This window comes from Chlamydomonas reinhardtii, chromosome 1, assembly GCF_000002595.2.
Source record: "Chlamydomonas reinhardtii strain CC-503 cw92 mt+ chromosome 1, whole genome shotgun sequence".
Lineage (NCBI taxonomy): Eukaryota > Viridiplantae > Chlorophyta > Chlorophyceae > Chlamydomonadales > Chlamydomonadaceae > Chlamydomonas > Chlamydomonas reinhardtii.
Window position 1 is genome coordinate 7,310,953 of NC_057004.1, and position 26,427 is coordinate 7,337,379.

The 26,427-nt window shown below is 64.4% G+C and overlaps 1 protein-coding gene across 1 annotated transcript in view; it reads left to right on the forward strand.

The window, feature by feature from the left end:
* Positions 1-888: 888 nt before the first annotated feature.
* CHLRE_01g052750v5 (uncharacterized protein) overlaps positions 889-26,427 on the forward strand; it is a 30,584-nt gene continuing 5,045 nt past the window's right edge. The window contains exons 1-62 of the mRNA XM_043058992.1: positions 889-1,038; positions 1,109-1,151; positions 1,227-1,312; positions 1,845-1,976; positions 2,254-2,367; positions 2,576-2,763; positions 3,021-3,078; positions 3,274-3,388; positions 3,668-4,160; positions 4,526-4,658; positions 4,915-4,963; positions 5,152-5,267; positions 5,492-5,623; positions 5,821-5,961; positions 6,594-6,708; positions 6,991-7,112; positions 7,281-7,353; positions 7,582-7,615; positions 7,789-8,431; positions 8,549-9,872; positions 10,131-10,220; positions 10,464-10,580; positions 10,806-11,098; positions 11,373-11,472; positions 11,796-11,928; positions 12,185-12,263; positions 12,460-12,513; positions 12,707-13,005; positions 13,197-13,287; positions 13,461-13,537; positions 13,752-13,869; positions 14,087-14,155; positions 14,376-14,483; positions 14,682-14,831; positions 15,062-15,691; positions 15,895-16,017; positions 16,226-16,310; positions 16,559-16,736; positions 16,952-17,188; positions 17,375-17,480; positions 17,878-17,970; positions 18,197-18,268; positions 18,483-18,662; positions 18,964-19,169; positions 19,437-19,491; positions 19,853-20,038; positions 20,219-20,330; positions 20,736-20,838; positions 20,972-21,129; positions 21,428-21,561; positions 21,947-22,027; positions 22,225-22,323; positions 22,572-22,666; positions 22,860-22,923; positions 23,412-23,644; positions 23,877-23,940; positions 24,116-24,241; positions 24,469-24,999; positions 25,281-25,392; positions 25,662-25,714; positions 25,883-26,001; positions 26,283-26,341. Coding sequence (XP_042928906.1) covers positions 982-1,038; positions 1,109-1,151; positions 1,227-1,312; positions 1,845-1,976; positions 2,254-2,367; positions 2,576-2,763; positions 3,021-3,078; positions 3,274-3,388; positions 3,668-4,160; positions 4,526-4,658; positions 4,915-4,963; positions 5,152-5,267; positions 5,492-5,623; positions 5,821-5,961; positions 6,594-6,708; positions 6,991-7,112; positions 7,281-7,353; positions 7,582-7,615; positions 7,789-8,431; positions 8,549-9,872; positions 10,131-10,220; positions 10,464-10,580; positions 10,806-11,098; positions 11,373-11,472; positions 11,796-11,928; positions 12,185-12,263; positions 12,460-12,513; positions 12,707-13,005; positions 13,197-13,287; positions 13,461-13,537; positions 13,752-13,869; positions 14,087-14,155; positions 14,376-14,483; positions 14,682-14,831; positions 15,062-15,691; positions 15,895-16,017; positions 16,226-16,310; positions 16,559-16,736; positions 16,952-17,188; positions 17,375-17,480; positions 17,878-17,970; positions 18,197-18,268; positions 18,483-18,662; positions 18,964-19,169; positions 19,437-19,491; positions 19,853-20,038; positions 20,219-20,330; positions 20,736-20,838; positions 20,972-21,129; positions 21,428-21,561; positions 21,947-22,027; positions 22,225-22,323; positions 22,572-22,666; positions 22,860-22,923; positions 23,412-23,644; positions 23,877-23,940; positions 24,116-24,241; positions 24,469-24,999; positions 25,281-25,392; positions 25,662-25,714; positions 25,883-26,001; positions 26,283-26,341 — 10,240 coding nt within the window. The 5' untranslated portion in view covers positions 889-981. The remainder of the gene's footprint in view (positions 1,039-1,108; positions 1,152-1,226; positions 1,313-1,844; positions 1,977-2,253; positions 2,368-2,575; positions 2,764-3,020; positions 3,079-3,273; positions 3,389-3,667; positions 4,161-4,525; positions 4,659-4,914; positions 4,964-5,151; positions 5,268-5,491; positions 5,624-5,820; positions 5,962-6,593; positions 6,709-6,990; positions 7,113-7,280; positions 7,354-7,581; positions 7,616-7,788; positions 8,432-8,548; positions 9,873-10,130; positions 10,221-10,463; positions 10,581-10,805; positions 11,099-11,372; positions 11,473-11,795; positions 11,929-12,184; positions 12,264-12,459; positions 12,514-12,706; positions 13,006-13,196; positions 13,288-13,460; positions 13,538-13,751; positions 13,870-14,086; positions 14,156-14,375; positions 14,484-14,681; positions 14,832-15,061; positions 15,692-15,894; positions 16,018-16,225; positions 16,311-16,558; positions 16,737-16,951; positions 17,189-17,374; positions 17,481-17,877; positions 17,971-18,196; positions 18,269-18,482; positions 18,663-18,963; positions 19,170-19,436; positions 19,492-19,852; positions 20,039-20,218; positions 20,331-20,735; positions 20,839-20,971; positions 21,130-21,427; positions 21,562-21,946; positions 22,028-22,224; positions 22,324-22,571; positions 22,667-22,859; positions 22,924-23,411; positions 23,645-23,876; positions 23,941-24,115; positions 24,242-24,468; positions 25,000-25,280; positions 25,393-25,661; positions 25,715-25,882; positions 26,002-26,282; positions 26,342-26,427) is intronic.

Sequence of the window (26,427 nt, forward strand, 5' to 3'; positions counted from 1 at the left end):
TCGCTGCGACAGCCAGTCGGCCCCAGGGTAATCTCCCCTGGGGCCGACCAGGGGAGGGTAGTCTACCCTGGTCGGCCCCCTGCTGCCTCATTGCACCGGTATGGCCGTGAGCGGAGCTGGCCCCTCGCCACAGGAAGCCAGGGGCCTGCAAGACGCAGCATTTGCAGGGCGCATGTGTGGGCGCATATGCGGGGCATGCATCAGGGGTACGGCGGGGCACGTGGGGGTGTGGGGGCCGCGGGCGTGACACGCCAACTCGTGCTTGAGTGCATGGGCCTGGCACCGTGGCCCTGATGCCCCCATGCTGCTTCCGACAGAAAGATTGGGAGGGGACCTATTGCCTATTGGGGCGTGGAACGGGTGGCAGGGGCACCTGCGCCGCCCTGAGCAGAACGGGCGTGTGGGGTACGCGCTTACTTGGTCAGGCTGATTCCCTTGAATTCCGCCAGTGCGCGCGACATTGCCCCAAATGTCGCCCAGCCATAGCTCGCGCCGCATTACAGAGGCTCCTGAGCTGTCGGGGACGGCCTGTTGTCACGGCACGCATGTCCAGCCGACATGTCCGAAAAGTGTTTTGAAGGTAGAACATTAGTCGCATAGCTCCATATCCGCGTGCGTTGTCTTCAACTGACATTTGCGTTTGTTTACGCGAACGGAGGAGTTCGGGGTGGGCTTCGCCGCGAACAAGTGAAAAAGACAGCCGACAGCCGACGTGGTGTACATGGTGCAGCTACTATGGACGCTGCTGCCTGGTATGCTTTGCGTATGTCTGAGTGCACATCCTATGGTGTGCGCAGGCATGGGGCCGGCAATCATGATTTTTTCCCGCCGGCACGCGCACGCCCCGTCACCAAGCATTATGTATATTGAATTGATTATAATGACTACGCCAAGTCACGCGATAAGCGTACCTGCTAGGAAAACACAGCGCGAGAAATGGTTTTTCAACATCTGATACCTTGATAAAGACTGATAGAAATAATGGGTAGAGCGCTGATTTATTTAGTCTTTGCACTGGCACTAGCAGCGAAACTTGGGGTATGTAACATGAATTGCGCTAGGAGGCCTCGTCGCTTCAGACGCCAAAGCGCTATTTGGTGCACTGCAGGATGTGGACGCTGAAAGTCGCCCTTGGTGTCTTGATGGCGTCGGTGCGTCGGGCGCGGGGTACACATCGAAGCGCCCTAGGCTTTGACTGACGCCAAATGCTTCACCTGCCCTCGCAGCTCTGTGCCGTGGAAAGACCAATCCCACGGAAACATTTTCACATACATTCACGCTGGTGCCTGGCATTGGTGGAAAGCGGACAAAGGCAAGTCCTCGGCCCTGGCCTGCGGTTGGAGGGGTGGGAGACGTGCAGGCGCCAGGAGCCCATCGCCCCTTCGGACGGAGGCATCCGCGGCAGCCCCCCGCCCCCCCGTGGCAGCCCCCCCTCCCGTGGCAGCCCAGCCTTCTACCCAGGCCGTGGCCTTGTGGGCACACGCACGGCTGCCAGGGGGCGGACTGGGGTTTAGGGTACAAACACACGTGCCGGTGGCGGCAGCGGAGGGGCGCACTTTGAAAGCGGGCGGCCGGATAAGAGTGGTTTCAGCTGGGGGTGGGTTGCGAATGGTTTGGTTGCAGTTGTATGGAGCACCGGCGAAGAGCATGGGGCGGCGGGGCCGGGTTCAGGGCGTGTAGCCGTGGCGTGATGGTGGGGGCCTTCCCTTTTTCTACCCTACCCGGAAGGCCGAAGTCGCTCCTCCCACGTGACTGGTGGGCTTTCTGAAAATGGTGTGACCTTGTCGTTGGGCTCTTTCTGGCTGAATGCTGCATGCCCGCAACAACCCCCACTCCTCTCTCAGGCCTACTCCCTGGGCGGGCAGCGCTCCTCCGCCGTGTCCAGCTACGTCAGTCTGGCGCGGGTGGAGGCGCTGGACCTGACTGACATGACGCTGCTCGCCACGGACAAGATCGGCAGCAGCATAGGGGCGGCGGTGAGCAGGGGATGGAGGGAGGAGGGAAGGGGAGGGAGAGGGAGAGGGCGGAGAGGAAGGGGGGGGGGAAGGAGTGGGAATGGGAGGAGAGGGAGGAGAGGGAGGGAGTGGGAAGGGGCGGAGAGGCTGGGCGGGCGGCGGGGAAGGAAAGGAGGAAGCGGATAGCTGATGCGGGAGCGGGAGGGGAGGTAGAGAGAGGAATGCGCCGCTCACGTCATGACGCCCCTCGTGACTCCATATCCCTTATCCACCGCCTCCTCCCCCACCCCATCCCCAGGCCCGGCCCTCCCGCTCCGGCCACACCGCACTGCCGTACAATGAGAGTGTGTTGGTTTTCGGTGGGTCCGTCATCAACAAGACGGAGAGCAAACTGCCCGTGGCGTCAAATGAGGTGGGCAGTGGGGGGCTGGGAGGTGGGTAGAGAGGAGCAAGGCGGGGAGGAAGGGAAGGGACAAGGGAGGGTCTACGGGCTTGAGCTGGCCACTCGGTCACATCGGTCACAGACATGGCGCTACAACTATACTCCTTAATTGGGGTCATGAATGTAACCCCGCCCCACACGCCCACACCACCCGCGCCCCCACCTGCGCCGCCTGCAGGTCATGTGGTTGGCCCAGGGCGACGCCTTCACGCCCCCGCAGTGGCTCGTGCTGGCCAACCGCACCCGCGGCGAGCCCGGCAGCGGCACCCCGCCGCCGCGCTCCAAGGCGGCGGCGGTGGTGCTGAGCCCGGGCGGTGGGGGTGGCGGGGACGTGTTATGGGTGTACGGCGGACTGGACAACAGCTCGTGAGTGTGGGAATGGTGGTTGCGTAAGGAAGGCACAAACGGAAAGAGCCGACGATGTAATCTCGGAACCGACAGTGTGATTGCAAAAGCGCACTGCCAAAGCGCACTACCAAAGCACAAATGAACTGACAATGTGATTGCGGACGCGCAACCCGGCCTGCCTGTCTTTGCCCCCGCCTGCGGCCGGCTTCCCCCCACTCCCCCCACTCCCACCATTCCCACCACCCCACTGCTGCCGCCACCACCCTCCACTGCAGTAAGCCGCTGGAGGATGCCTGGGCCTTCAACATGACCTCCGGCACATGGAGGCAGGAGGTGGGGTGGGTGCGGGGTGGCGGGCAGGGGTGGTGATGGGGAGGGTCGGGCGCAGGGCCATGCGGAAGCGCATTTGGGCCCCGCGTACCGGGTTGCCTTTGCAACACACACATTGCTTACGTTGTAGTTTCGCCCTCCACCGCCATCCCTCACCTCACATTCCCCCCAACCCCGCACCGCCACCGCCCCACACAGAGCCTGTCCAGCCCCCCCACGGACGCGTACGGCGGCCGCGGTCTCATCCGCCCCGCCGCCCTGGCCAGCAGCGACGGCCGCTACATGGTCCTGTACGGTGGCAGGGGCAGCAGCAGTGAGTGGGGGGGGGGAGCGTGGCGGCGTGTCTCGTGCTGGAGGGTTGGGGTTGGGAGGGGGGGCGCAGATGGGGCCGGCATGCGTGTACGGACGGCGCAGGGAAGACGGCAGTAGGTGGGTTGGGTGGGTGGGGCCGCAGAGCGCAGGGCGCATGCGCTGCCGTTAATGACCACCACCAGCAGCTTTCCCGCTCCACTTGCAGAGACGAACATACGCAAGCTGACACTCGTGCATCTACCTGCCTCCTCGCCTGCCACCTTCCCCCAAACGCGACCAGACCAAACCGCCCAGACCAAGCTGTACCTGATGGACCCAGTGGCCAAGGCCTGGAAACAGATCCGGATCAATCTGGTCCCCAGCGCCGACGGCGGCTTGCCAGGTCAGCTACTGCCGGGCAACGAAACCGCCATCGCCATCGTCCAGCTAGCCAGCCCCAATGCTACAGCCGCCAGCAACTGCACCAACACCACCTCTGGCGGCAGTAGCAGCAGCGCAGCCGCGCCCTGCAGCAATGCTACAGCCGCGGCGGCGCCTGCTCCCACGGAGCTACTGCTGGTGACCACGGGGCCGTGGATGGCGAAGGCCACCTCCAAGCCCACCTCCTACAAGCTGTGGGTGTCGGTGCTTCAGAGCGACACTGGCGGCCGCTTTGAGCAGCTGCTGCCGGCGGTGGCGAACGGCAGTGTCACCAGCCTGAACTTCGTGCGGCGGGGGCTGTTCGTGGCGATGTCGGGTAGCGGCAACGACACGCGGCTGCTGCCGGACAACACGTGAGCGAGGAGGGGGGGGTTGCTTAGTGGGGGTGGGGGTAGGACCGGGGCGGCGGTTGCTTAGTGGGGGAGGCGGGGGCTGCGAAGCCACATGTACCGAAAGCCTGGCTGGGTTGAGGCGGCAGACACTGAGGGGCGCAGCTCTGTGTCGGCGCTCTGGGGCTGTGGGGCTCATCATCAGGGGACCCCAGGAGGGGCACCCTAGGAGAGGACCCCAGGAGGGACCCTGCCTTGCCACACACCACACACACGTTCAAAGTATGCCGTCTGCTAGCAGCACACAACCTCCTGCTTCCCATGCGTTGCGCCAACGCCCCCCTCCCGCCCTCCCGCCCTTCACCGGTGCTGTCTCCCGCTCCTCTCAGCACCATTGACACCAACGTGACGCGGCGCTTCGGCGTGAGCGACCGCATCCCCTACCTGCGGGAGACCGCCATGGCGGTGGGCGCCGACGGCAACCGCGTCTACATCAGCGGCGGGCAGGATGCCGCGTCAAGGGTGAGGGAGAGACAGAGAGGGAGAGCGGGAAGTGGGAAGGAGGCGCCTGGAGGGGTGGGGCGAGGGGGCCGAGAGGATAGGTGTGGAGAGGGATGGGGCGGGGGGCAGTGCGCCCCTGTGTACTGTGGGGTTTATGGCGGGGGGGGGCGGCGCGGTGGGTGCTCCTGTGCTGACTGCGTGGCAGCTGCACTGTCCTTGTGCCCTTGTGACCACCGCACCTCCCCCCCCTCACGCCCGCCCCCCCCCCCCTTGTTAGGCCTCCTCCAAGCTGCTGATTGTGGATTTGCTCGAGGGCGCCGTCATTGGTGAGCGAAGAAGCGGTCCGCACGCCCGCACCGTGCCTGGTCACGTGTAGTAGCCACCCATTGCCCTCGCTCCTTGCGCCCCTCCAAATGTAATCACCTAACACGCTATACAACCCTTACACGCACACGCTCTCTCTCTCTCTCACACACACACACACACACACACACACGCTCGCACGCACACGCAGACACGTCCATCACCCTCAAGCCGGACTCCAACACGCTCAACAGCCGCTCTGCCTTCCGCTACGGCGCACACGTGGTGGCGCCCAAGACCCTGGAGCCCAACACCACCTCCAACCAGGTGTGTGCCGTGCCTGGAGGGGGGCGGTTGGATGCTGGTGGCGGCGGCTTGGCGCCACGGACACATGGCTTCCGAGCTCCTCCTTTTCTCACGCCAACCCACCCACCCACCCACCCAGCCACCCACCCACTTCCCCATCTCCGCAACTCACCTCACCTTTACCTCACCTCACATCACATCACCTTTACCTCACCGCACCTTTACCTCACCTCACCTCACCTCAGACCTGGAGCCCCACCCAGGCCGGCGGCTACGGCTCCAGCGACCTGCTGTTCTACACGGGGTGGGACGACCTGGAGGACGACAACGAGCCGGCGCTGACCGAGTGGCGCGTGCTGGACGCCGAGCTGCAGCAGGTGGGCGTGTGGGGGGGGGGGGTTGGGAGGAGAGGGAGGGAGGCGAGGGAGGAGAGGAGAGGAGAGGAGGGAGGGGCGGGGGAGGAGGGAGGAGGAGGGAGGGGCATTGGTGTTCCCGATAAGGTGATAGGTGGTTGTGGAGTACGACCCGTCACGCCCACAAACACACCGACACCCCCACACTTTTACGCAAGCAGGTTCTTCCGGACTGCTCGGCCCAGAACCAGCTGAATAACTCTTGCAAGGTGCTGCCGGTGCCGCGCGGCACCAACGCCGCTGACGAGCTGCCGGCGGCGCGGGACGGTGCGGCGTGGGCGCCGCTGCACCAGGTGTTCACGGTGAGAACAGGGGGAGGGAGGGAGGGGAGGGAGGAAGGGGAGCTCATAGGGGGAGGGAGGGAGGGGAGCTGCTGGGTGTGAGGTGGGCGGATGGAGGGAGCGGGGGGGGGGGGTATGTGCCCGAGCCCAACGAAATAGGTCCCCGGGGGGGGAGGGGGGTTGTAAATACCAGCCCAAACCAAGCCAAAACCAACGAAAACGAGCGGAGCACAGGCAGAGGCGTTAGTTGCAAGCGGTAGTACTTATGGGATATGGGCCGAGGCGTCGTGGAGCAGCAGGGCGAGCGGCGCCTGCTATAATTGTCGCCGCCCGGGCTTGGTGGCGCACACAACAGCACAGGGCAGGCACGCGGACACGACAAGCGAAACCGGGGGGGGGGAGGCGGATCGGGTTGGTACGCGGCAGGCGGTGGGGGAAGGCGGAGAGGAGGGGCGGCGGCCTACTGGCATGCACGCCGGTCCGGGTGGCACTTGCTTGAGGGTGGACCTGATAGCTTGGTAGCTTGATATGCGGCTGCTTTGATCAGCCGGTTCTTCTCACACACATACCCGACCTCATTCGCCTGCCACCATGCCGCCGAAAGCCCCATGCGCCCTCGCTCCCCTCGCCTTCCCTCGCCTCGCCATGCCCAGTGGAGTGACGGCACCACCACCAAGCCAGTGGGCGGGCGGCTGGTGCTGCTGTACGGCGGCAGTAGCATGGTGGGAGACCAGCTGAATGCTACTGCCATCGACACCAGCAGCGACGGTGCGTCGCATCTTTGGCAGGGGTTGGGGGACCCTAGCTGCTGTGTTTCAGGCTGAGCCAGTCTCAACCGGTTTCCGACACGCGACACGGAGACGGTGGCAGCTCATGCTGTTCGCCGGCGATGTGATCTGCTGTATCCAGTCTAGGCACGATTCCGCTGCCTCATGCACACGCACACACCCATGCACGCCCATGCACACACACACACACACACACACTCTCTCTCTCTCACACACACACACACACACACACATAGCTAGCACGTCTGTCGCAATGCCACAGAGGACCTGGGCCCGGACGAGATCGTGATGCGCGACGTGATCAGCGCCTGCGACTCGGCGGGCAGCCTGGACGCAACACAGCTGGACAACCTGGCGCAGTGCGGCGCGGCCTCGCTGGGGCTGGTGCGTGGCTTGCATATTGCAGATAGATGTGTGTGTCGAGCGCATCGACTGTGTCCAATGCTTTGCGTTTGTGTTGTGTTTGATAAAATTAGCAACAAGCAATCGGTTATGAAATGTTGGCTGCGAGTCAGACTCGCTTGTGTTCGCGCAACCCTCAAAACGCAACAGATCTGCGCCTCCACGATTGCGTCCTACTTCTCCTCCTACTACGACTACTCTTACGGCGACTACTCAAGCGGCTGTGAGTCGGTTTGCGTGAAGTCGCAGCCAAAGGCCATAGCTAGGCAGGGAAACTGCTGCCGTTGGTGGTCTCATCAGGATCTTGTGACGCAGGGCGGGGTGCCTGTGCGCCGTGATGATGGTCCCGATAGAGCGTGCTTACCCATTTCGCTGCTGAGCCTTGGATGCTAACATGCCGGCGGCGGCTTGCCAGTGCTTTCGCTGACACAGTGAACACATGTGCGTGCAGGGTATTATGACTACAGCTATGATTACTCCTATGAGTGAGTGCTGTACGAGTGCATGAGCGCGGGCTCGTGCCCTGGAGCGCGGGGTAGCCTAGCGGTGGCTTCACCAGACGACATGCGGTGCGCAACACCGGCCACACGACTGAGCGTCCTGACTAACCGCTCGTCGCTCGCCACATTCCTCGTTGCCCTACCTCACACCCCTGCAGCGCCTCACCACCCTGGGAGTACCACCATGCCGCACCACCGGGAGCCAGCGGCGGCGGCAGTGGTCACGGCGGCCCGCCTTCTAACACAGACGCGCCGCCGCCAGCCCAGCCGGCCACGCCGCCGCCGCCGCCCAAGCCGCCGCCGCCGCCGCCACGGCCGCCGTCGCCGCCGCACCCGCCGTCGCCGCCGCCCGTGCCGCCGCTGCCGCCGCGTCCTCCATCACCGGCGCCGCCCTCGCCGCGCCCACCCGCTCCCCCGGTGCCGCCCTTGCCTGACATTGCCCCGCCTCCCGAAGGCGTGACAGAGCCGCCCTCCCCAGCACCGACCTCTCCCAAGCCGCCCTCCCCAACACCACCCTCGCCAAACCCACCGTCACCAAAGCCGCCGTCGCCGGAGCCCGCATCACCGATGCCGCCGTCGCCGGGGCCCGCGCCACCGATGCCGCCGTCGCCGCCTTCACCGTCGCCGCCTTCACCGCAGCCGCCTTCACCGCAGCCGCCTTCACCAGAGCCGCCGTCGCCGGAGCCGCCCTCGCCTGCCCCTCCGGACCAGCCCGTTGTTGCTTCGCCGCCTGGTGTGACTGGTCGGCGCTTGCTGTCTGCGGCCGCTGATGTTTACGGCGATGAAGAGGGCGCACTGCAGGTAACCACCGGGACCTTGGCATTGCAAGGCATTGGAAAAGACATGGGGCTTTGCGGTAGGAGAAATGCAAGTACAGTGAACAAGATACTCACTCGGTTAGGTGTGTTGCCTCTGCAGGCGGATCCCTGGGATGACTCATACAATGTGGCAACCGAGGATGCGGCCTCCGCCGCCGCCGCCGCCGCGGACGGGGAGGGAGCAGCGGCCCGAGAGCTAGCCCAGGGCACATTGGGGCGGCAGGGCAAGCAGCAGCAGCAGCGGCGGGGCGCGGGCAAGGCACAGGGCGGTCGTCGTGGTGGGCCCCGCGCTCAGCGCCAAGACCGCGGCGGTGCCGGGGGCGGCGCCCCCGGGGGCATAAGGACCAGAGCTGCGAGCCCCGGCAAGGCCGGCGGAGGCGATGACGACGAGTGGAGGCGGCGTCTGCACAGCGGCGGCGCCACCGACACAGAGCTTGCAGCCGCATACTCTGGTGATACGACTGCAGCTGGCGGGGTGAGGGGCGGCCGCGAGCGCGGCGGCAGTGGCGGTGGCGGCGGCGGTCGCCGGCGTTCTGCGGCCCAGTCTGGTGGCGGTGAGTTTGGATTCAGCGATGACTCTGTCATCGACGGCGGCGATGAAGATGCCGGCAACGATGAGAGCGGCGAGAGCGAGACGGAGAAGGAGGCCCGCTCGGCGCAGTTGCGGCAGCGTGTGAAGGACTACCTTCTACAGCTGTCGCAGCGGCAGCGCCTGCCGCCGCACCAGGAGGCGCACCTGCAGCTGCTGGTCAGTAAGGCCGAGGCGGAGGCAGAGGCGGCAGCGGAGCGGGAGGCGGAGCGGGAGCAGCAGGGGCGGGAGGGCCGCCGGGGCCGTGGGAGGAAGGGGCGCAAGGGACATCAGGGCGCCGGTGCGGGTGAGGAGGGCGGCGCTGGGGAGGCGGCACAGGGCCGAGACCGGGAGCCGGGGCGGCGCCGGCGTGCGGCGGAGGGCCGCAGTGGTCGGGGCCGGCAGCAGCAACAGGGGCAGCGGCGCAGGCGCCAGATGGCCATGGGGCGCGGCGCAGCCTCCTCCTCCTCCTCCGGCTGCGGCGGCGGCGGCAGCCGCCAGAAACTACAGCAGCTACAGCAACAGGGGCCGGGGCAGCAGCGGCGCCGGTCGCTCATTGGCGATGTGGACAGGTCAGGTGACACGCCCCTGGATCTATCAGCCTGGGGCAACCGGGCCACCCTCAACGCCGCCGCCCAGAAAGCCAGCTTCTACAAATCCAGCAAGGCCGGCAATAGCAGCAGCAGCAGCAGTAACGGCTGGGTACGGATGTACGACGCTGCCGGCAACTTACTAAACAGCGATGGTAGCGTGAAGCTACCCACGTTGTTCCACGCGGCTTATGCGGTGCTGTGGCAGAGCAAGGAAGAGCTGGCGGCCACACCGCTGGTCAACACCCGGAAGCCGTACGCCAAACGTGAGTCCTGGAGGTCGTACTTCCGTGTGCCGCTGTGTACTGCCGTACTAAGGGTATACTGTTTCACTGGTCCTAGCTTTCGGGGGGAGGGAGAGGGGGTCAACGAATTCAGGACTGGAGGGTACGCAACTTGGCAGCATTGATTCCACCTCTTGCTTCCCTCTGCATGCAACCTATTTCAGCTTACATCCTCCGCCTTGAGTCGAAGAGGCCGTCACCCACATCCGTGCTGCCGATGTCGCTGTGGCTGTTGTGCAGGCGGCACCTCGCCCACCCTGGTCAACGCCGGCCCCGCCTTTTACTTCGATCCGCTGTTGAACGTCAACGGCTCCGACATGCACTCACCGGGTGGGTGGGTGGAGGCGTGGGTGTGGGTGGAGGGTGGGTGGGCAGAGGCGTGGGTTTGTGCGGAGGGTGGGTGTGCGGGACTGCGTCCTCGCCCCCTTGGTGTTCGTTCAACACGCCCTGTGGCGCGTTGTGGTTGGACTCTGGCCCTTCAATCCTTCAACGCCAACACCCATTAACAAACATTCACACATGTACACGTTCATTCACACGCCCCCACACTTTCACACGCCCGCACACACACAGGCCAGCGCGCCGGCTCCACTCTGGCCAGCCTGCCCTACGTCACCGCCACCAACGCCGACGTGCTGTTGTTCGGCGGCCTCACTGCGGTCAACCGCAGCGCCGCCAACGCATGGATTGGTGAGGCTGGGTGCTGAGGCCGTCAGGGGTTGGGGCGGGGCGTGGACTGCCTGGCTTGGCCCACACCTACTCGCGCCTTTGCAGGGCAGCGGATCAATCGCAAAGCGCCCCAGGATGCCTCATCGCTCTCAGAAAATGCGTTGTTTTGCCATGCAATAGTATCCCTGGCTGCCGGTCCGCCACATAACAATGGATGGTGGCCTAATTTGGATCTTCGTCCTGCAGGTGTGCCGGCCGTCACCAACGACGTCCACTACCTGCAGTACATCCCCGCCGCCCCCGGAGGCCGAGCCGCCACCCTGGCCGCCGCGCCGCCGTCGCGCTTCGCCTCCTGCCCCTTCGCCCCCGGGCCCTGCAAGTCGCTGGCGCCGCACCCGCAGAACGGCACGCACACGGTGCCGCCGCCGCCCCCCGCCGCGCCCGCCGATGACACGGCTTCCGGGGCCCAGTCGTACTCCGACTGCCCGGCGCAGCTGTCGTCGTTGGGGCCGGCGGACAAGGGTATCTACCAGCTGAGGGTGTGTGTTGTGTGGTCGTGCCCTGGTGTGGTGTGTTCGTGCCGTGGTGCACTGTGGTCGTGCCGTGGTGTGGTGTGGTCGGATGTCGTGCTTGTGGCGCCATCACGCAACACGACTTGCGCGCACGCCCACAAACTGCGCCCAAGTGTGAGCCCGCTGCCCTGTTCACAAGCCTCCGCCTTGAGTCCTTGACCCTCACCCAGCCCACCACAACCACTACAACCGCCCACCACAACCACCGCAACCACCCTCCCTCCCTCCCCCCCACCTCCAGATCTACCGCGGCACGGACAAGGCCAAGGTGCGGTCCATGGCTGTGGGCTTCTCCTCCGTCAGCACCTACGCCTGGACCAGCCCCTGGTTCAGCACCAAGAGTGAGAGCGCGGCGGACGGCTGTGGGAGCGTGTTGGTGGCAGTGGTGGCGGTGGTAGCGTTGGGGTAGCGTTGGTGGCGGTTGGGGGAGGCTTGCTGGGGGTTGGTGGCAGTGGTGGCGGTGGCGAGAGCGGTGGCGCTGCTGTGGCGCTCGTGCGTGTGTATCCCCCTGTCATACACTTCCACCTCCCCCATCGCCACGTCTTTTACCCCAACCCGCTCCCCCTTTCGGGTTCGGTTTAGCTTGGGCTGGTATTGACAACCCCTACACACACACCGCAACTCCCCGCCGCGACCCCCCACCACAACCCCCCACCTCCCGCAGCTGTACTGCGTACGCCCGTGTACGCGGGCAACAGCAGCGCCTGGGTGTGGCCGCCCAACGTGACGGAGGCAAACAGCGCCCCCAACGCCACCATTTTCGATGACTACTACTTTGACGGGGCGGAGGACTACTGGTGGGGGGGGCGTGTGTGTGTGTGTGTGTGTGAATATCAAGGGAAATGACAAGCGTGCGCGCTGGTGTCTTGATGCGTTGGCGGAGCAGAGCATTGCGAGGAGCGGTGTGGAGATCTCGGTGTCGAGGGTCCTGCATGCTGCCGCGCACCGGCACCCGGCCCACCACGTGCCCGCACCCACGCCCCCTGAGAAATCCCCTTGGCTTGCTAGGGGTTTTCAATAAAATGTACCCCTCCCCTCTCTCACTCCTGACAGGTTTGAGCTGGCCTACGACGTGTACGACGTGTACCTGTTCTCAGCCGGGTACGGCTGGACGTCCGCGGACGACCTGGCGGTGAGAGGCTGTATTCGTGTGTGTGTGTGTGTGTGTGTGTGTGTGTTCGTGTGTGTGTGTGCGTGTGTGTGTGCGTGTGTGTGTATATGCAGGTGTGCGCAGCAGCCGTCACCATGTAACCTCTCTCCTCACTACGTGCCCTCCGCCGCCCCGCCGCACCCCGCTGCTCCTGCTGCCCTCCCTCGCCCGCACGCAGATGGGGTGCACCGCGGCGGCCCCCACCAAGTGCCCGCGCTTCGAACTGTACAATGTAAGTGCACATGATGTGGCGTACTAGCGATCAAACCTGCAATCAGACCCGTCGCTGAACCAAGCCAAGTGTCTGCCTCATCCCCTGTCCCCCGCCCAAATTCACGGGCCTGAGCGCTTTCTCCCGGCACTGCGTGACTCTACAATGCTATACGGCACCCTCTCTCCACCATCCACCAACCATCCTCCAACAGGCCGACTCCGGCCGCCTGATTAAAGGCATGGGCGGCGGCGGGCAATACGGCAGCATCTGGATCCCCGACCCAGCCCTGGGCAACGCCACGGAGTGGGTGCGCTCCTTCCGCCTCTCCCTCTGCAGCAACGCCTCTACCGCCGCCGCTGCCGCCGCCGCCGCGCCGCCGGCGCCGCCGCTGCCGTACACTCCCAATCCGTACCCGTTTGCGGTGGATGACTCTCCCAACCTGCTTCGGAGCCACGAGCTGCAACTGGCAGGGGACCACGACCCCGCTGCCATTCCCAAGCCGCGTATGTGGTGCGTTGCGGGTGCTCGCTGTCCGGGCTGCGGCTGCTGCTCGATTGCAAAAGGACTTCCTCGGCATGTAGATGTTTCTGTGCGGCGGGACAACGCCCCCGGGGTTGCAACATTGACCTGTGCTACTCTATCCCACATTGGCCATCGATTGTCTGACACACACCCGCACCTACTCGCCCCACCGGACACAGGCACGCGAGCGCCTTTGTGGAGAGCTCGGGGCTGGACTCGCGACTGGGGTTTGGCAAGATGGGGCTGCTGGCCGTACACGGCGGAGTCACGGTGAGGGCGGAAGGGGGTCCGGGAGGGATGGGGTTGTGGGATGTGGAGAAAGGGCACGGAAGCGTTGCTTGGCCACCGACACCCATGCAGTCCCGCCTTCGCACCTCACTTCTGCTATGCGCACACCCTGTCCCCAAACCCTGGCCACCCTCGTCCCACACCCTGGCCTGCAGAACCCGCTGCTGGACACGCTGGATGTGGACACCGACCTGCTCGGGGACCTGTGGGTGTTTGACCTGCAGTTCAGGAGGTGAGGGGTTGGGGTTGTTCCCAAGGAAATAGAGCAGCCAGAGACAGGCAATGAGGTGACGGTGGAGGCATGGGTGAGGTGGCTTACGGCCAGGCACTGATGCTGACTGATGTTATGAATGTTTGCACATGTACAACGGGTGTACCGCCTCCGCACCTCGCTTGTGTGTCGCCCAGCGGGATCCACCATGCACGAATTCAACACGCACACGCAGGTGGATCCAGTTGACGGGCGGTGGCGACAGCCCGGGCCGCCGCCTGCGCCACAACATGCGCAGCGACGGCTCCGTCATCTACCTCACCGGCGGGTACACCTACGACGAAGGCACACAGGCGCGTGGGCGTGTGCGCGTGCGCGTGCGCGTGCAGCAGGGGCGTGTCCGCGTGCGAGCGTGAAGCTAGCCCCCGGCGAATTCCCACCACTGCCCTGCATATCTGCCCACTTCCCGCACACCTCTCCTCGCTGTGCCTGGTTCTCCTCCTCAACCCGTCGCCTCTATCTCCGCTCACCCCAACCCCCTCCACCCCGTTCCCCCCTCCCCACCCACAGCAATGGCCGTACACCACGGACGTGTACTACCTGGACCTGCAGCTGGGGGTGGACGCGGTGTGGACGCAGGTGGGGTTGGCAGGAAGGCGAGGGCAGGACGGGGAGGGGAGGGCAGGACGGGGAAGGGCAGGGCGAGGGGAGGGCAGGGCAGGGGGCGGGGCACATGGCCGAGCCCTACGATGAGGCCCCAACAAATAGGTCCCAAGAAATAAGTTCTAACATTGTTGGTCCCAACAACTAGGCCCCATCATCCTGCTCTCATCACGGCGCCGGTCCCATGTGGACGCAGGTGGACGGGGACAGTGTGGAGCTGGGCCGCCGCAGCAGCCCCGGAGCCATAGCGCAGGGCATGGGCGTCAGCAAGAAGCGGAGCCAGCTGGTCACACTCAACAACAACGTGAGAGGGCGCGGGGCGGGCGGGCTGTGTGCGCGAGGGACCTGTGACGCGAGTACTCACCGGGGGCGCGAATGAGCTTGCATGGCTCTCTCTCGGATGGATTGTTCCGCGCGCCCGGCCGTGTCGTACGGATTATTTGGATGGACCTCTAGAACCTTAATGTCACCAAGTGTTACCCCTCCTCCTCCCCCTCCACAGGGCATTGTGTTCGTGCCGCTGCCCACCTCCGCCACCGTGGACGCCCCCGGGTCGGGCGGCAACGGCTCCGCGCCCGCCGCCGTGTCGGCGGCGCAGCTGGAGCTGCTTGTGGACAAGATGTACGACGGCGACCTGCTGCTGCTGCCGCAGGTACGACACGGGGTGTGGTGTGTACGGCGCTGTGTACGGCACTGTCTCAGTGAATTCCCTTGTATTATGGCTCATGAGCCAGAACTCAGCATGTTGCGGGGAGCATCACACACTAGCACACATGTCACATATGCATTATCACTGTGCTCTCACACACACACACACACATCACATATCATGGCGTGCATCGTTTTGTTGTTCTATAACACGTCACGCTGCGTCACACACAGGACAAGGACCTGGCAATCAACGGGACGCTCACGGTGGGCGCCTCCGTGGTCTTCCACGGCAAGATCATCCTGAGGGGCCTGGGCGGCGCCACCACGCCCCGCCCGCCGCCCGGGCCCGCCGCCCCGCCCTCGCCACCCGCACCCGCGCCGCCCCTGTCGCCGGCGGCGGGCCGCCACCGCCGCGCCGCTGCGGAGGCCGGGGAGGGCGCGAAGGCTGGGGTTGACGATGGTGCTACGACTGGGGTGCTGGAGCCAGCGTGTGAGCGCAGCCCTGAGGACTGTGTGCTAGAGGAGGCGGAGGCGGCTTTGGCGGGGGCCGCTGCTCGCCGCCTTTCCGCCGGAGACAGCGATGACAATGTCGACTTACAGGGGGAGCAGCAGGAGCAGCCTCAGCAGCAGCGGCCGGCGCGTGCCAGGCAGATGCTGCAGCAGTCGGAGCTGGAAGCGGCTCTGGCGGGTCACTTGGGCTTCCGCGGCCAGGGCGGTGAAGACGGCAGCAACGGCAGCAGTGGAGGCAGCGGCAGCGGTGGGAATGGCAGTGGCCTTCAGCTGCGTCGGGATGAGGCGGCGCGGACGGCCAGCCGGTGGGGCGTGCTGGAGGCGCTGGCGGCAGTGCGGCGGGTGATGCAGGTGGGAGGGAGGGGGAGAGGGGAGAGGGCTGCGTGGCCCTTGTGCATGTGCGTGGGGATCGGCGGTTCGGTGGGATGAGGATTGGGGGCTGGGAAGAAGTTGCCGTGCTTCTTTACCGCCCATCAGGAATCGGGGGTGTGGACAGACCGCGAGGCGCCAAGCTAACTTGAACTCGTGTGTGTATGTGTGTTTATGGGCTCCAGGCCGCCCCCGCCGGCCCCGCCTCCTCCTTCTCCGGCGCCCCCACGCATGTGGACGTGGCGGCGTGGATGTCCATCCCCCGCACCCTGGTCAAGTGCGAGCCCGGCAGCGTGTGGATGCTGCAGGTGCGTGTGTGTGGGTGTGTGCATGTGCGTGGGTGTGTGCGTGGGGGGGGGGCTGCCCTTGGCGGCGCCAAGAAATGCATGGGGGAAGGACTGCGGGCGTCATGTTGCGTGGCTTTGTGTGACCTTGGCGCTCTTGCACACAGCCATAACACCTTCCCTGCGCCCTCCCTTCTGGCGCTCCTCCCTCGGCTCCCCTGCGCGGCTTCAGTCCTCGCCCAACTTTGTCAACATGGAGTTTGTCAACTGCCATATCATTGTGAACAACCCCATTGGAACCCTGCCGGTCACGTTTGGTGAGTGTCGATGACTCCACCGGCACTTGCGGTACAATACGGCACGTCCTTTGGACTCGAATGAGAGTGCTGGCTCCGACCGTGTGTAACGAGCCTAGCGCCCACTCGTTCACCCGCAGCGCGCTTCCAGTTCTAGCCAACCGCCACTTCTTAAACCGCCTCTTGCCATCGCCACTCCCCAACCGTCACTGACTAACCACCCCAACCGCTATTCCCTACCGCCCCAACCGCCTCAACCGCCCCAACAGTCAACTGCGTGTTCCGCGACAACGTCAACCGCCCCGCCCTGGCGGTCATGTCGGGCGGCACGCTGTCGCTCAAGGGCTGCCTGTTCATGAACGGCACCTACAACTACGACCTCATCAGCGCCGCCGCCACCGCCGCCGTCAACGCCGCCATCGCCGCCGCCAACGTCACCAGCAGCAGGTGCGCATTCGTTTCATAAAGCCTGATCGGTAATCGGTGCGGGCAGGGCGGGCGTGTGGGCATGTCGCTCTCGTGTGCGGGACTTCATGCATGTGCATATTGCTCATGTGTCTTGCAGCACCCAACACGCGTGACCTGCGCGTGTATGAGCCCAGCACTCCGTTTGACATATTTTTCACACCTGCCCCGGCCCGCACCGCACCCCACCCATACAGCAACGCCACCGCCACCAACTCCACCTCCGGCGGCGCCAACGCCACCATCAGCGCCATCACCAACACCACCTTTGTGGCCTTCCCGCCGCCGCCGCCCGCCAAGTCCACCTCCGGCGCCAAGCTGTCGGCTCTGCAGCTGGAGGTGCCGTACAGCGGCCTGGGGGCGGCGGTGTACGTCATGGCCCGTGGGACGCTGGTGGAGATCTCCACGTCGGCCTTCCTGGGTAACGGCTACCTGTGAGTGTTGTGGATGCTTTGGTAGTGTTTGACACGGTGACGGAAGCGGGGTGGTGGGCTTGGCAACTGACGTATTACGTAGGGGCCATGCACCCTGATCACGGATAAACTTGTGAGACCATGAAGAGACTCCTGGACTCCACAACCCTCGCAAGTCCCACACCCGCAATAATCCCTACACCGCAGCAACGGCACCCAGGGCGGCGGCGCCATTTACCTGGCTGCCGGCAGCTGCCTGGGCGCCGTGAGCGGATCCGTGTTCGAGGGCAACGGCCGCAACGCCACCGGATACGTGAGTGTGCGGTGAAAGAGATGGCGGTGGCGGCGGGAGTTGTGACGCCGTTGCGGGAAGGCGTGGCGATACGCATTGCACAGCGCGGGCTATAGTGCCACCCTGTTTACTGCGTTGACATGAACGCAAACACGTCACCAGTCCTGCCGGCTGCTGCTATTTTTTAATTCCATTGTATGCGGCTATGCGGCGATACGCGGTGTGCAGTGCGGGCTGTAGTGCTGTGTTTTATCTTTATGATGGACACCCCGCTGTTGCTGCCTGCTGCTGCTACCCTGCTCGCTGCGTTGACATGAACGCACACACGTCGCCAGTCCCGCCGGCTGCTGCTACCGCTCTTCGCGTTGTGTGTGTTTACTTCATCTGTTGCCCTTGCCTTGCGCCCGTACACCCACAGAGCGGCGGCGCTATCAGTGCTGAGGGCATGGGCAGCGAGGCGTGTGTGACCTCCTTCACAAACACCAACTTCACGGGCAATGTGGCAGACACGGTGGGGCGGATGCAGGCAGTGGGGATTCAGGGGGGGGGGCGTGGGGCCTGGTGGTTGCGGGTGCGGATATAGGATGCAGCACAGCCATTCACCTTGTCGAGGGGTGATTGTCAGGCCACGCGCCCCCGCCGTTTCCACGTCTAAGGTGCCCGCGCGCTTCAAACTGACTTGCCTCTAAACGACGTTGCTGCCTCTAGCTCCACCTCTGCCTGCGCCTGTGCTGCAGGGCGGAGCTGTGTCTGTGTCGACGTCCACACGCCCCTTCAACTTCACAAACGTGCGATTCTGGAACAACACGGTACGATGTGTGGAGGGGCGGGCGGGTGCGTGTGTGTGTGTGGGGGGGGGGAGGTGCCTGCGGGGGCACTGTCGCGACGTGCCGCGCGTGCTGCGACGTGTCTCTCGCGGACCTCATCATATAAACTCGCGCTCTCACCCCTCTCACACACACAATCACACACACCTTTCCAATCCTCGTGTTTTCAATCATCCTTCCAAACCCCCGCCCGCAGGCCACGCGCGAGGGCGGCGGCCTGTACATGGCGTCCATCCTGGGGCGTGTGGGCTTCAGCAACGCCCAGTTCGTGGCCAACACGGCGGCGGAGCGCGGCGGCGGCCTGGCGCTGGAGGCCGTGAACGCGGTGGCGGCGGAGGCGCTGAGGCTGGAGGGCAACGCCGCCACCACTGGCATGGTGCGTGCGGGCGTGGTGGTTGGGGGGCGGGGATAGGGTAACCATGGGGAGTGGGGACGTGGGGCAGAGAGGTATAGTAGATGGGCCGGGGTTGTAGTCAAGAGGCCAGATCGGGGCGATAAGCTCTTTTCCAGGCTTGACCTGCTGCCGACTGCGAACCATTGTACTGAACTCCCAGTCCCCTGGGCTCGGGCACACAACACTCCCCCCCCCTACTTCTCTGTACCAATCTTTGCAACCGCCCCCCCCCCCCAACCCACACACACCCCCACACACACCCCACCCCGGTCCCCCTGCACAGGGCGGCGGCCTGGCGCACTCGCGTCAGGGCACACTCACCATGACGCGCTCCGTGGTCACGGGCAACCGGGCGGTGTACGGCGGCGGACTGGGGCTGTACCAGGACCTGGATGTACGGCTGTACGACAGCCTGATCGAGCGGAATACGGCACTGTTGCACGCGGGCGGGCTGGAGTGCCTGCAGTGCTATGAGGTGTACATGAGCAGGTGGGTGGCTGGGTCGGTGTGTGGTGGTGGGAGGGAGGATGTGGGGGTGCAACACGGGGGAAGAAATACATGTATCAAGGCCTTGCGTGTGTTTTGATGGGTGGTGTGGCGGCTGTGTGCGTGCACGCCACACATGTTGGGCAGCTGGCGGTCTTAGGGGGACGCGACCACCATGCGCAAGTAAGCCCGCCTCGTTCGTTCCTTCACACATGCTGCCTGCTGTGCTTTGCGCGCACGTCGCACGGGTATCGGCATCGCCCGCCGCAGGTGCTCGTTCGCGTACAACGTGGCTGAGTCTGCGGGTGCGATTGCGCTGACCCAGGTGTGTGGTGGAGGGGCGAGGAGGCGCGTGGGAGGGAGGGAGGGGGAGGCTGCCCGTAACCCCTTCTTGGCGGCCTATGCGGCCTTTGCGGCTGTGCGGCCTAGGGCCCTCCCTTGCGGCGTCACACGCCGCCCAGCGGCCCCGCTGGAGGCTACCACGCTGCGCCGCTGCAAAGCTGGCCAGCTGCGGGTGACAGCCGACCAGCCACCAACCCGTCCTCACATCCACACACCAGGAACATGCTATGCACGCACACAACCGTAACACACACCATGCATAGCCATGCGCCATCAACCATTGCCCAAGCTCACTGTCCGGACCACCTAGCTACCCTCCCACAACACAAACGCCCTACCTGCAGGTGGAGCGCGGCGGTGCCATCCTGTCCTCCAACATCTCCCACAACGTGGGCCGCCCCACCACACCCACCGACAACACGGACCAGGCCGGCTGCGCGCGCGACGCGCCCGGCGGCGGCGGCGGGCTGTGTGTATTCCTGCGCCGCAATGTGACCCTGTCGGGTGTGCGGTTCGTGAACAACAGCGCGGTAGGTGGCGGCAGCTGCAGTTGCTCTGCATCCCGCAGGGACACACATACTGGGGTTAGCGGCGGCGGGGGTGACTTGCGTGGTGGCTGGTGGCTTGCGCACAACTCGTGCATGCATTGCCTCCGTTCTCACTTAACATGCTGTGTGCGTCCAACCGCACGCGTGTGCACACGTACGCAGCTGGCGGGCGGCGGCATGTATGTGCAGCAGCGCTGCCTGCCCGGCGAGAAGGGCTGCGGTCCCGCCGTGCTGATCAACTCCACCTTCACCGACAACGAGGCCACTCGCGGAGGTGGGCCAGGGGATTGACAGGGCTGCTGCTGCTGCTGCTGCTGCTGCTGCTGCTGCTGCTGCTGCTGCTGCTGCTGCTGCTGCTGCTGCTGCTGCTGCTGCTGCTGCTGCTGCTGCTGCTGCTGCTGCTGCTGGTGCTGCTGCTGCTGCTGCTGCTGCTGCTGCTGCTGCTGCTGCTGCTGCTGCTGCTGCTGCTGCTGTTGCTGCGTCCGTGCTTGCTCGCTCGATTGGGGCCCTGCGGCGGGCATTGATTGGGGCATCCTGTCCGGCTTCAATACCTGGGACGCGTACGCGGGTTGTCTGAGACCGGCTTGGTGTCTTGAGACACGTGCCACATACCATATGTGTATGTGTGTTTGCTCCTGACACCGACACACCCCACACACCCCCACACCCCCACACGCAGGCGGCGGCGCGCTGTTCCGCGCCACCCACGACCTGGCCAACGTGACCTGCCCGCTCACCAATGTCACTCCCAACTGGACAGACCTGCACACCGCCTGCAGCGAGTGAGCGACCGCGTGGCGTGTGCTGGCTATGGTGCAAACATGGGACTTACCCGGGGGGGGGGGGAACACCAGCACCCGAATTTCTATGCACTTTCTTTCCTCACCGATCGTATGTAAATCCTTGTGTATCCAGGTCCTGGACGGGCAACCGGGCCCTGTACGGCAACACCACCGCCACCATCGCGTACAACATCTGGACCGCCACGCCGCAGTTCGTACGGCAGTACCGCAGTAACGACCCGCTGGAGGTGGTGGTTGAGATGCGCGACTACCACAACCAGACCATCATCGGTATGACTGTACTGTATGGCACATCGATCGCGGTAGACTCATAGGCGGGTCACTGGCGGTGTATTGGCTCGTGGTATCCTAGCTGGAAGCACTGACACTTGTCGCTGGTACCGCTTAGTGCGCATCCTCCCCTGTGCACAAACAATGCACAAGCAAAAAAAGGTGCACAATCCAAGGCTACCACGCATACACACACAGACACAATAATAGTAATGTTTTTCTTGTGCTCTTTAACACACACACACACACACACACACACACACACACACACACACACACATGCTCACCTGCGCTTCAGATGGCACTCGCGAGGCGGTGACGACGGTGGAGGTGGTCCCCGCCGCCTCCGCCGCACGCAACGTGTCGCTGTCGGGCAACAGCATCAGCACACTGCGGGGGGTGGGCAACTTCAGCAGCACGCTGCGACTGCAGGTGGGAGGGTGTGCCGGGGTGTGGCTGAGTTTGAGGGAGGGAGAGAGAGAGGGAGTTGTCGTAAGCCGGGCCGTAAGGCGGACGTGGCCGGCTGCTTGCTCACGGTTGTGTGCATACTGTGTGATACTGTAAGGCAAGGTGATATTTGGAAGGTGTGGTGTGTGTGTGTGTGTGTGTGTGTGTGTGTGTGTGTGCGGGGGGGGGGTCAAGTGTGTGGTGTGTGTAATATACGGTATGTCAGATAACGGGCGGAGGAAGCTGTGGATACCCGCCGCAGGTGGCTGCTTGCAGGTAAACGGCCAGCGCGTATGCTTGGAAAGCCACGAAACACACAGTGGGCTCTCATCTTGACCTGCTACCCCCCCCCCCTCCGCTACGGACACAGGCGCGGGCGGGTGTGTACGGGCTGTGGATCGCCACGCCACGAACCATCCAGGACGTACCGCGCGTCAACCTGACCGTCGAGGTGGGTGGGGGTGGGGGGTCACATGCACATGGGGGGCACATGGTCTGGGCAGCAGCGCACTGCTATCGCACGCAGACGGCAGGGCACGGCGTCCGGTTGCACGCCCGCTGCCTTTACGCCACACACCGCTTCCAACATGTTTCTCCAGTGACCCCCTCTGCCCCCTCTGCCCCCACACACGCCACGCGCCGCCCCAGGTCCGCCCCTGCATCCTGGGCGAGGTCACGGACGTCGACGGCACCAGCTGCTTCCCATGCACCTCGGGCTTCTTCTCACTGGACCCCCAGAAACTAGAGGTGGGTTGGCGCGGCGTGGCGGCGGCTGTGTCTCTCTGCAGCAGCGCCAGGGATGGACTGATACATTAGTAACTGGCGGGGTCACATGTGCGCTTGGCGCGCGTGTCCATAGCCTCCCAACCTGCAACCCGTGGCGCCGTCGTGTGCACCTGCCGCTATCGTGGCCGTGAGGTCGCAACATATGGTAATGGCACGTGCTGTCTGACGCTTGCTCGCGCCATGTGTCGCGCCGTGTGTCGCATGCGCAGTGTGACGACTGCCCCGACAACGCCAACTGCTCGGTGGACGGACACCCCTGGATCACACTGCCCGAGGACGGGTACTGGCACAGCGGGCCGCGCAGGTGAGGGGAGCTGGGGCTTGGCGGGTGGAGGAGCGGGGGGAAGACGGGGTGGAAGGTTGGAAGAGGGGATGGGGCGGGGTGGGGCGCCAGTCGTCACTGCGGTAGGTACAGGCGGTGCTGCCGTGCTTGTGCCTGCCGCTGAAGCTTTCTTGCTCGCCCTCCCTGCTCTTGGTGTTGTGTTGTGTGTACGCAGCACCAACATTCTGGCGTGTGTGGTGGAGGAGGCGTGCAAGAGCACCAACAAGTGGCCGCGAGAGGTGAGGAACTCGCACCTGCCTTGGCCGCGCACTCTAGCGCCCACCCCCCCATCGCCCTGCCATTGTTATTATGTTGACTTCTCCGGAGCGAAGTATGAGCGTCGGAGAAGGCAGGTTCTCACGACGATTAAGTGGCAGCATCTGCCGTTTGTCTCTTTCTATCTTACAGTACTGTTCTGCCGTGTTTTGCTTTTATGGCTGAAGTGCTTACTTCCCGCCCACCCACCCTTGATCTGCCGGTGGGAGGCAACTGAGAGACGCCTAACGGCCACTAGGTCAAAGTGAACTTGGGGTTTCGGGTTTTCAGCACTGACTGTGGGGCTTGCTGTTTGCTCTGTTGCTTGTAACGTTGAGGAGTGAGAAATGGACTGCACCAGCGCTGTGTTCGTGCACCTGCGTTCCTTGGCGCACACGCGTTTTTGCGCCCGCCCATCACCCCACCGGGCCCAACCCACCAAACCCCACCCACTCGCCCGCAACAACCACAGGACAATATCGGCAACTTCCTGAAGTCTCTGGATGTCTACACGGAATCCAGCAGCAGCACCAACGCCTCCTCCGCCGCCACCTCAGGGGCAGCCGCCGCCACGTCACTGGCCGCCTACGACCTGGCCGCCTACCGCGACCTGCAGTGCGCATCCGGCTACTACGGCAACCTGTGCGGCCGCTGCCGGCACGGCTACGGCCGCCGCTCCAGTGGCGCCTGCGCCAAATGCGCCAGGTGGGTGAAGTGTGTGGGTTGGGTGCGTGTGTGGGTGTGGGCATGCTGCTAATGGCGTTGCCTAAGGGCTAGCAAAGGGCGCCCTGTGGTGCTTGGGTATGGGTGGGTATGGGCTGGCAAAGGGTAGACCGGCTGACTGACGTCGTTTGCATATTTGTATACCGTTAAGCCAACGCGCAACCCTGGCTCCGCTCTTGCCTCCCTGCAACATCGGACCCCTTTGCTGCCGCAGCCGCGCGCTGAACACGCTTTTCTACATCCTATCATCCGCCGTCAACATCTTCTTCATTTGGCTGGTACGCTGCCTCTACTTCATCGCATTACAGCATCGTGGGAACCGCATCAGCACTACAGTATCTTGAGCGCTACCTGTATCCACTCCCTGACTCACGTTTTTATCCACCCCAGTGCTTACCAAGTACCCACCCAAACCGGTAGCTCACCTGCTCACCCACCCATCCCACGTCACAGACCGTGCACGCCCAGCTGCCGGGCAGCCTGACCAGCCGGCGGCGCATGGAGCGGCTGGACCGGGAGCGGGAGCGGATGCAGAGCCAGCAGCAGCGCACCGCGCTGTCGTGGCTCAAGCGGAGCCAGGTGGGTGTGGTTGTGGGAGGGGTGCAAGGAGGGAGGGGCTTGGCGCAGGGTGGGCGTGGTGGTCGCGGGCAGAGGTGCATGGCGTTGCCTGCTGCATTCGATCATTCATAGGTTTGCCGTGCCATGGGTTGTGCACGTTTCGGCGAGATGTGGTTACACACCGCGTGCGGTTTCGCCAGTACCTCCCCCGCTGGCTCTGACCTGTGCGGCCCCTGCTGCACCCACAGAACGCGCCGGGGGTTCCGCGGCAGGCCTCCAACATGGGCGGTAACACAGCCGACTCGCAGCTGCTCGCGGCCGGCCCGCCCCCGCCCCCTCCCGCGCCCTTCCAAACCTGGGAGCCGCAAGCGTCGCCGTATGGAGGAGGTGCGCGGGCTGTGGGGGAGGCCACGGAGGCCCCTGCCGCCGACCCTGCGGCAGCGGCAGCAGCAGCGCCAGGGGCCGACCCCAGCGCAGATACGGGCAGTGCAAAGGGCCCCAAAAAGGCGAAGAGGGACAAGAAACAAAATGGAGGCGATTCGTCTTCCTCGGACGGCTCTTCGTCTTCCGGGTCAGACAGCGGGAACGGCCGCCGCCGCCCGGGCGCGCGCTACACCTCCGGCGAGCCCCAACAACAGCAGCAGCAGCAGCAGAACCAGAAAGACAAGAATGGAGAAGCTTCCAGTGATGAGGACAATGACGATGAGGGCAAGGTCGTGGTGGATGAGGGTACTGGGCCGTACAAGGGCGGCAACCACGGCATCGTCATCAAGATCCTGGTGAGTCGCCGCGCATCACCCACATGCGTATAAGCCTGCTGTGCCGTACAGCAGGTAGTAGTTGTGCCGTGCCCGGTCGAATTTGCCTCCATGCCTTAAAACCGTCCAGCAGGTTGTGGCTGTGCAATGCCAGGGCGGATTTGCCGGCGTGCCTTTCAACCCCACCCTCTCGCTCCGTCCTCCTCTCCGCAACTCTAGCCGCTGCCCTTGCCGCTTACAACCCCATCCCTATCCATTCCACTGCCCTGCCCTCCCCTGCACCGCTGCCGTACCCCGCCCAGATGTCGTACCTCCAGGTCAGCTCCATGGTCCGCTCCATCGCCGCGCCCTGGCCCGCCTTCGTGATGGGGCTGCTGTCCGCGGCCAAGAGCGCCTCAAACAGCATCACCACCGGTGCGTTTGATTAATTCATGAGCTGTGCGGGGTCAACATGAAATTGCTTCAATCAGTATTTCGCGAACTATTCAAGGGTCAGGTGCGGTGCCTCGTGTATGAGGCCGATGGCCGAGCGATTGCGTGCTGCACACAGTGCTGCTGATGATGAGACGTGCCCCTCCCCACTAATACGCTTGCTCGCGGCCTTAGGACCAGCAGTCACCGTTGACTTATGCATCACCGCGCCACTCTCTCTCTCCCTCGCTCTCACTCTCGGCCCCGCGCAGTGGTGTCCATCGATTGCTCCCTCAAGGACGGCTCCGTGCCCGTCAGTGTGCAGGTGGGTGTGTGGATGAGAAGAGAAGGGAAAGGTAAAGAGAAAGACAAGAGAGAAAGGATAGAGAAAGGAAAAGTGGGAGGAAGGGAGGGACACAACGTGCACCATGCCTGCGACTGAGATCCTGCTCCGGCCCTCCCTCCCTCCCTACCGCTCCTGTGCACACTGCAGAGGGTGATCATCCAGATCGCCACGCCCTTTGTGATCCTGGGCCTGGCGCTGCTGGTGTGGTGCGCGCTGTTCTCCAGGCTGCGGCTGCGGAGGAAGGGAACCACAGAGACCTGGGCCAGGTGCGTGTGGGCCACACAGCAGGTGGAGGGGAGTGGGGGTTGTAGGTACCGTTTGGACCGTACAGGGGTGGGTGGGGGCGGGGCAGGAAGTGCCGGAGGGCACGAAAGAGTACTGGAGAGTCGGGAAAGGGAGGAGAAGCGGAAACCAGGGCCTGCAACGCCGCTTGTGCTGTTGCATTTAGTAGGGAGAACGGGACTTCCGCTGGAGTAGTGGTGTCTATCTGCTAGTGTGGATGACAGTTTGCCGTTGTCTTTCCCCGAACGCGCACCCTTGCCACCAGTTACCTGCGGCCGCGAATCATCATCACCACGATTGCGGTCATCTTCTACGTATATCCAGGTCAGGCGGCATGGGCACTCGGCACTGCGGGGGCTTGCTTGTCAGATCGCAATGCTGGGCCAGCGCCGGGCTCCCTCTCATGTTTT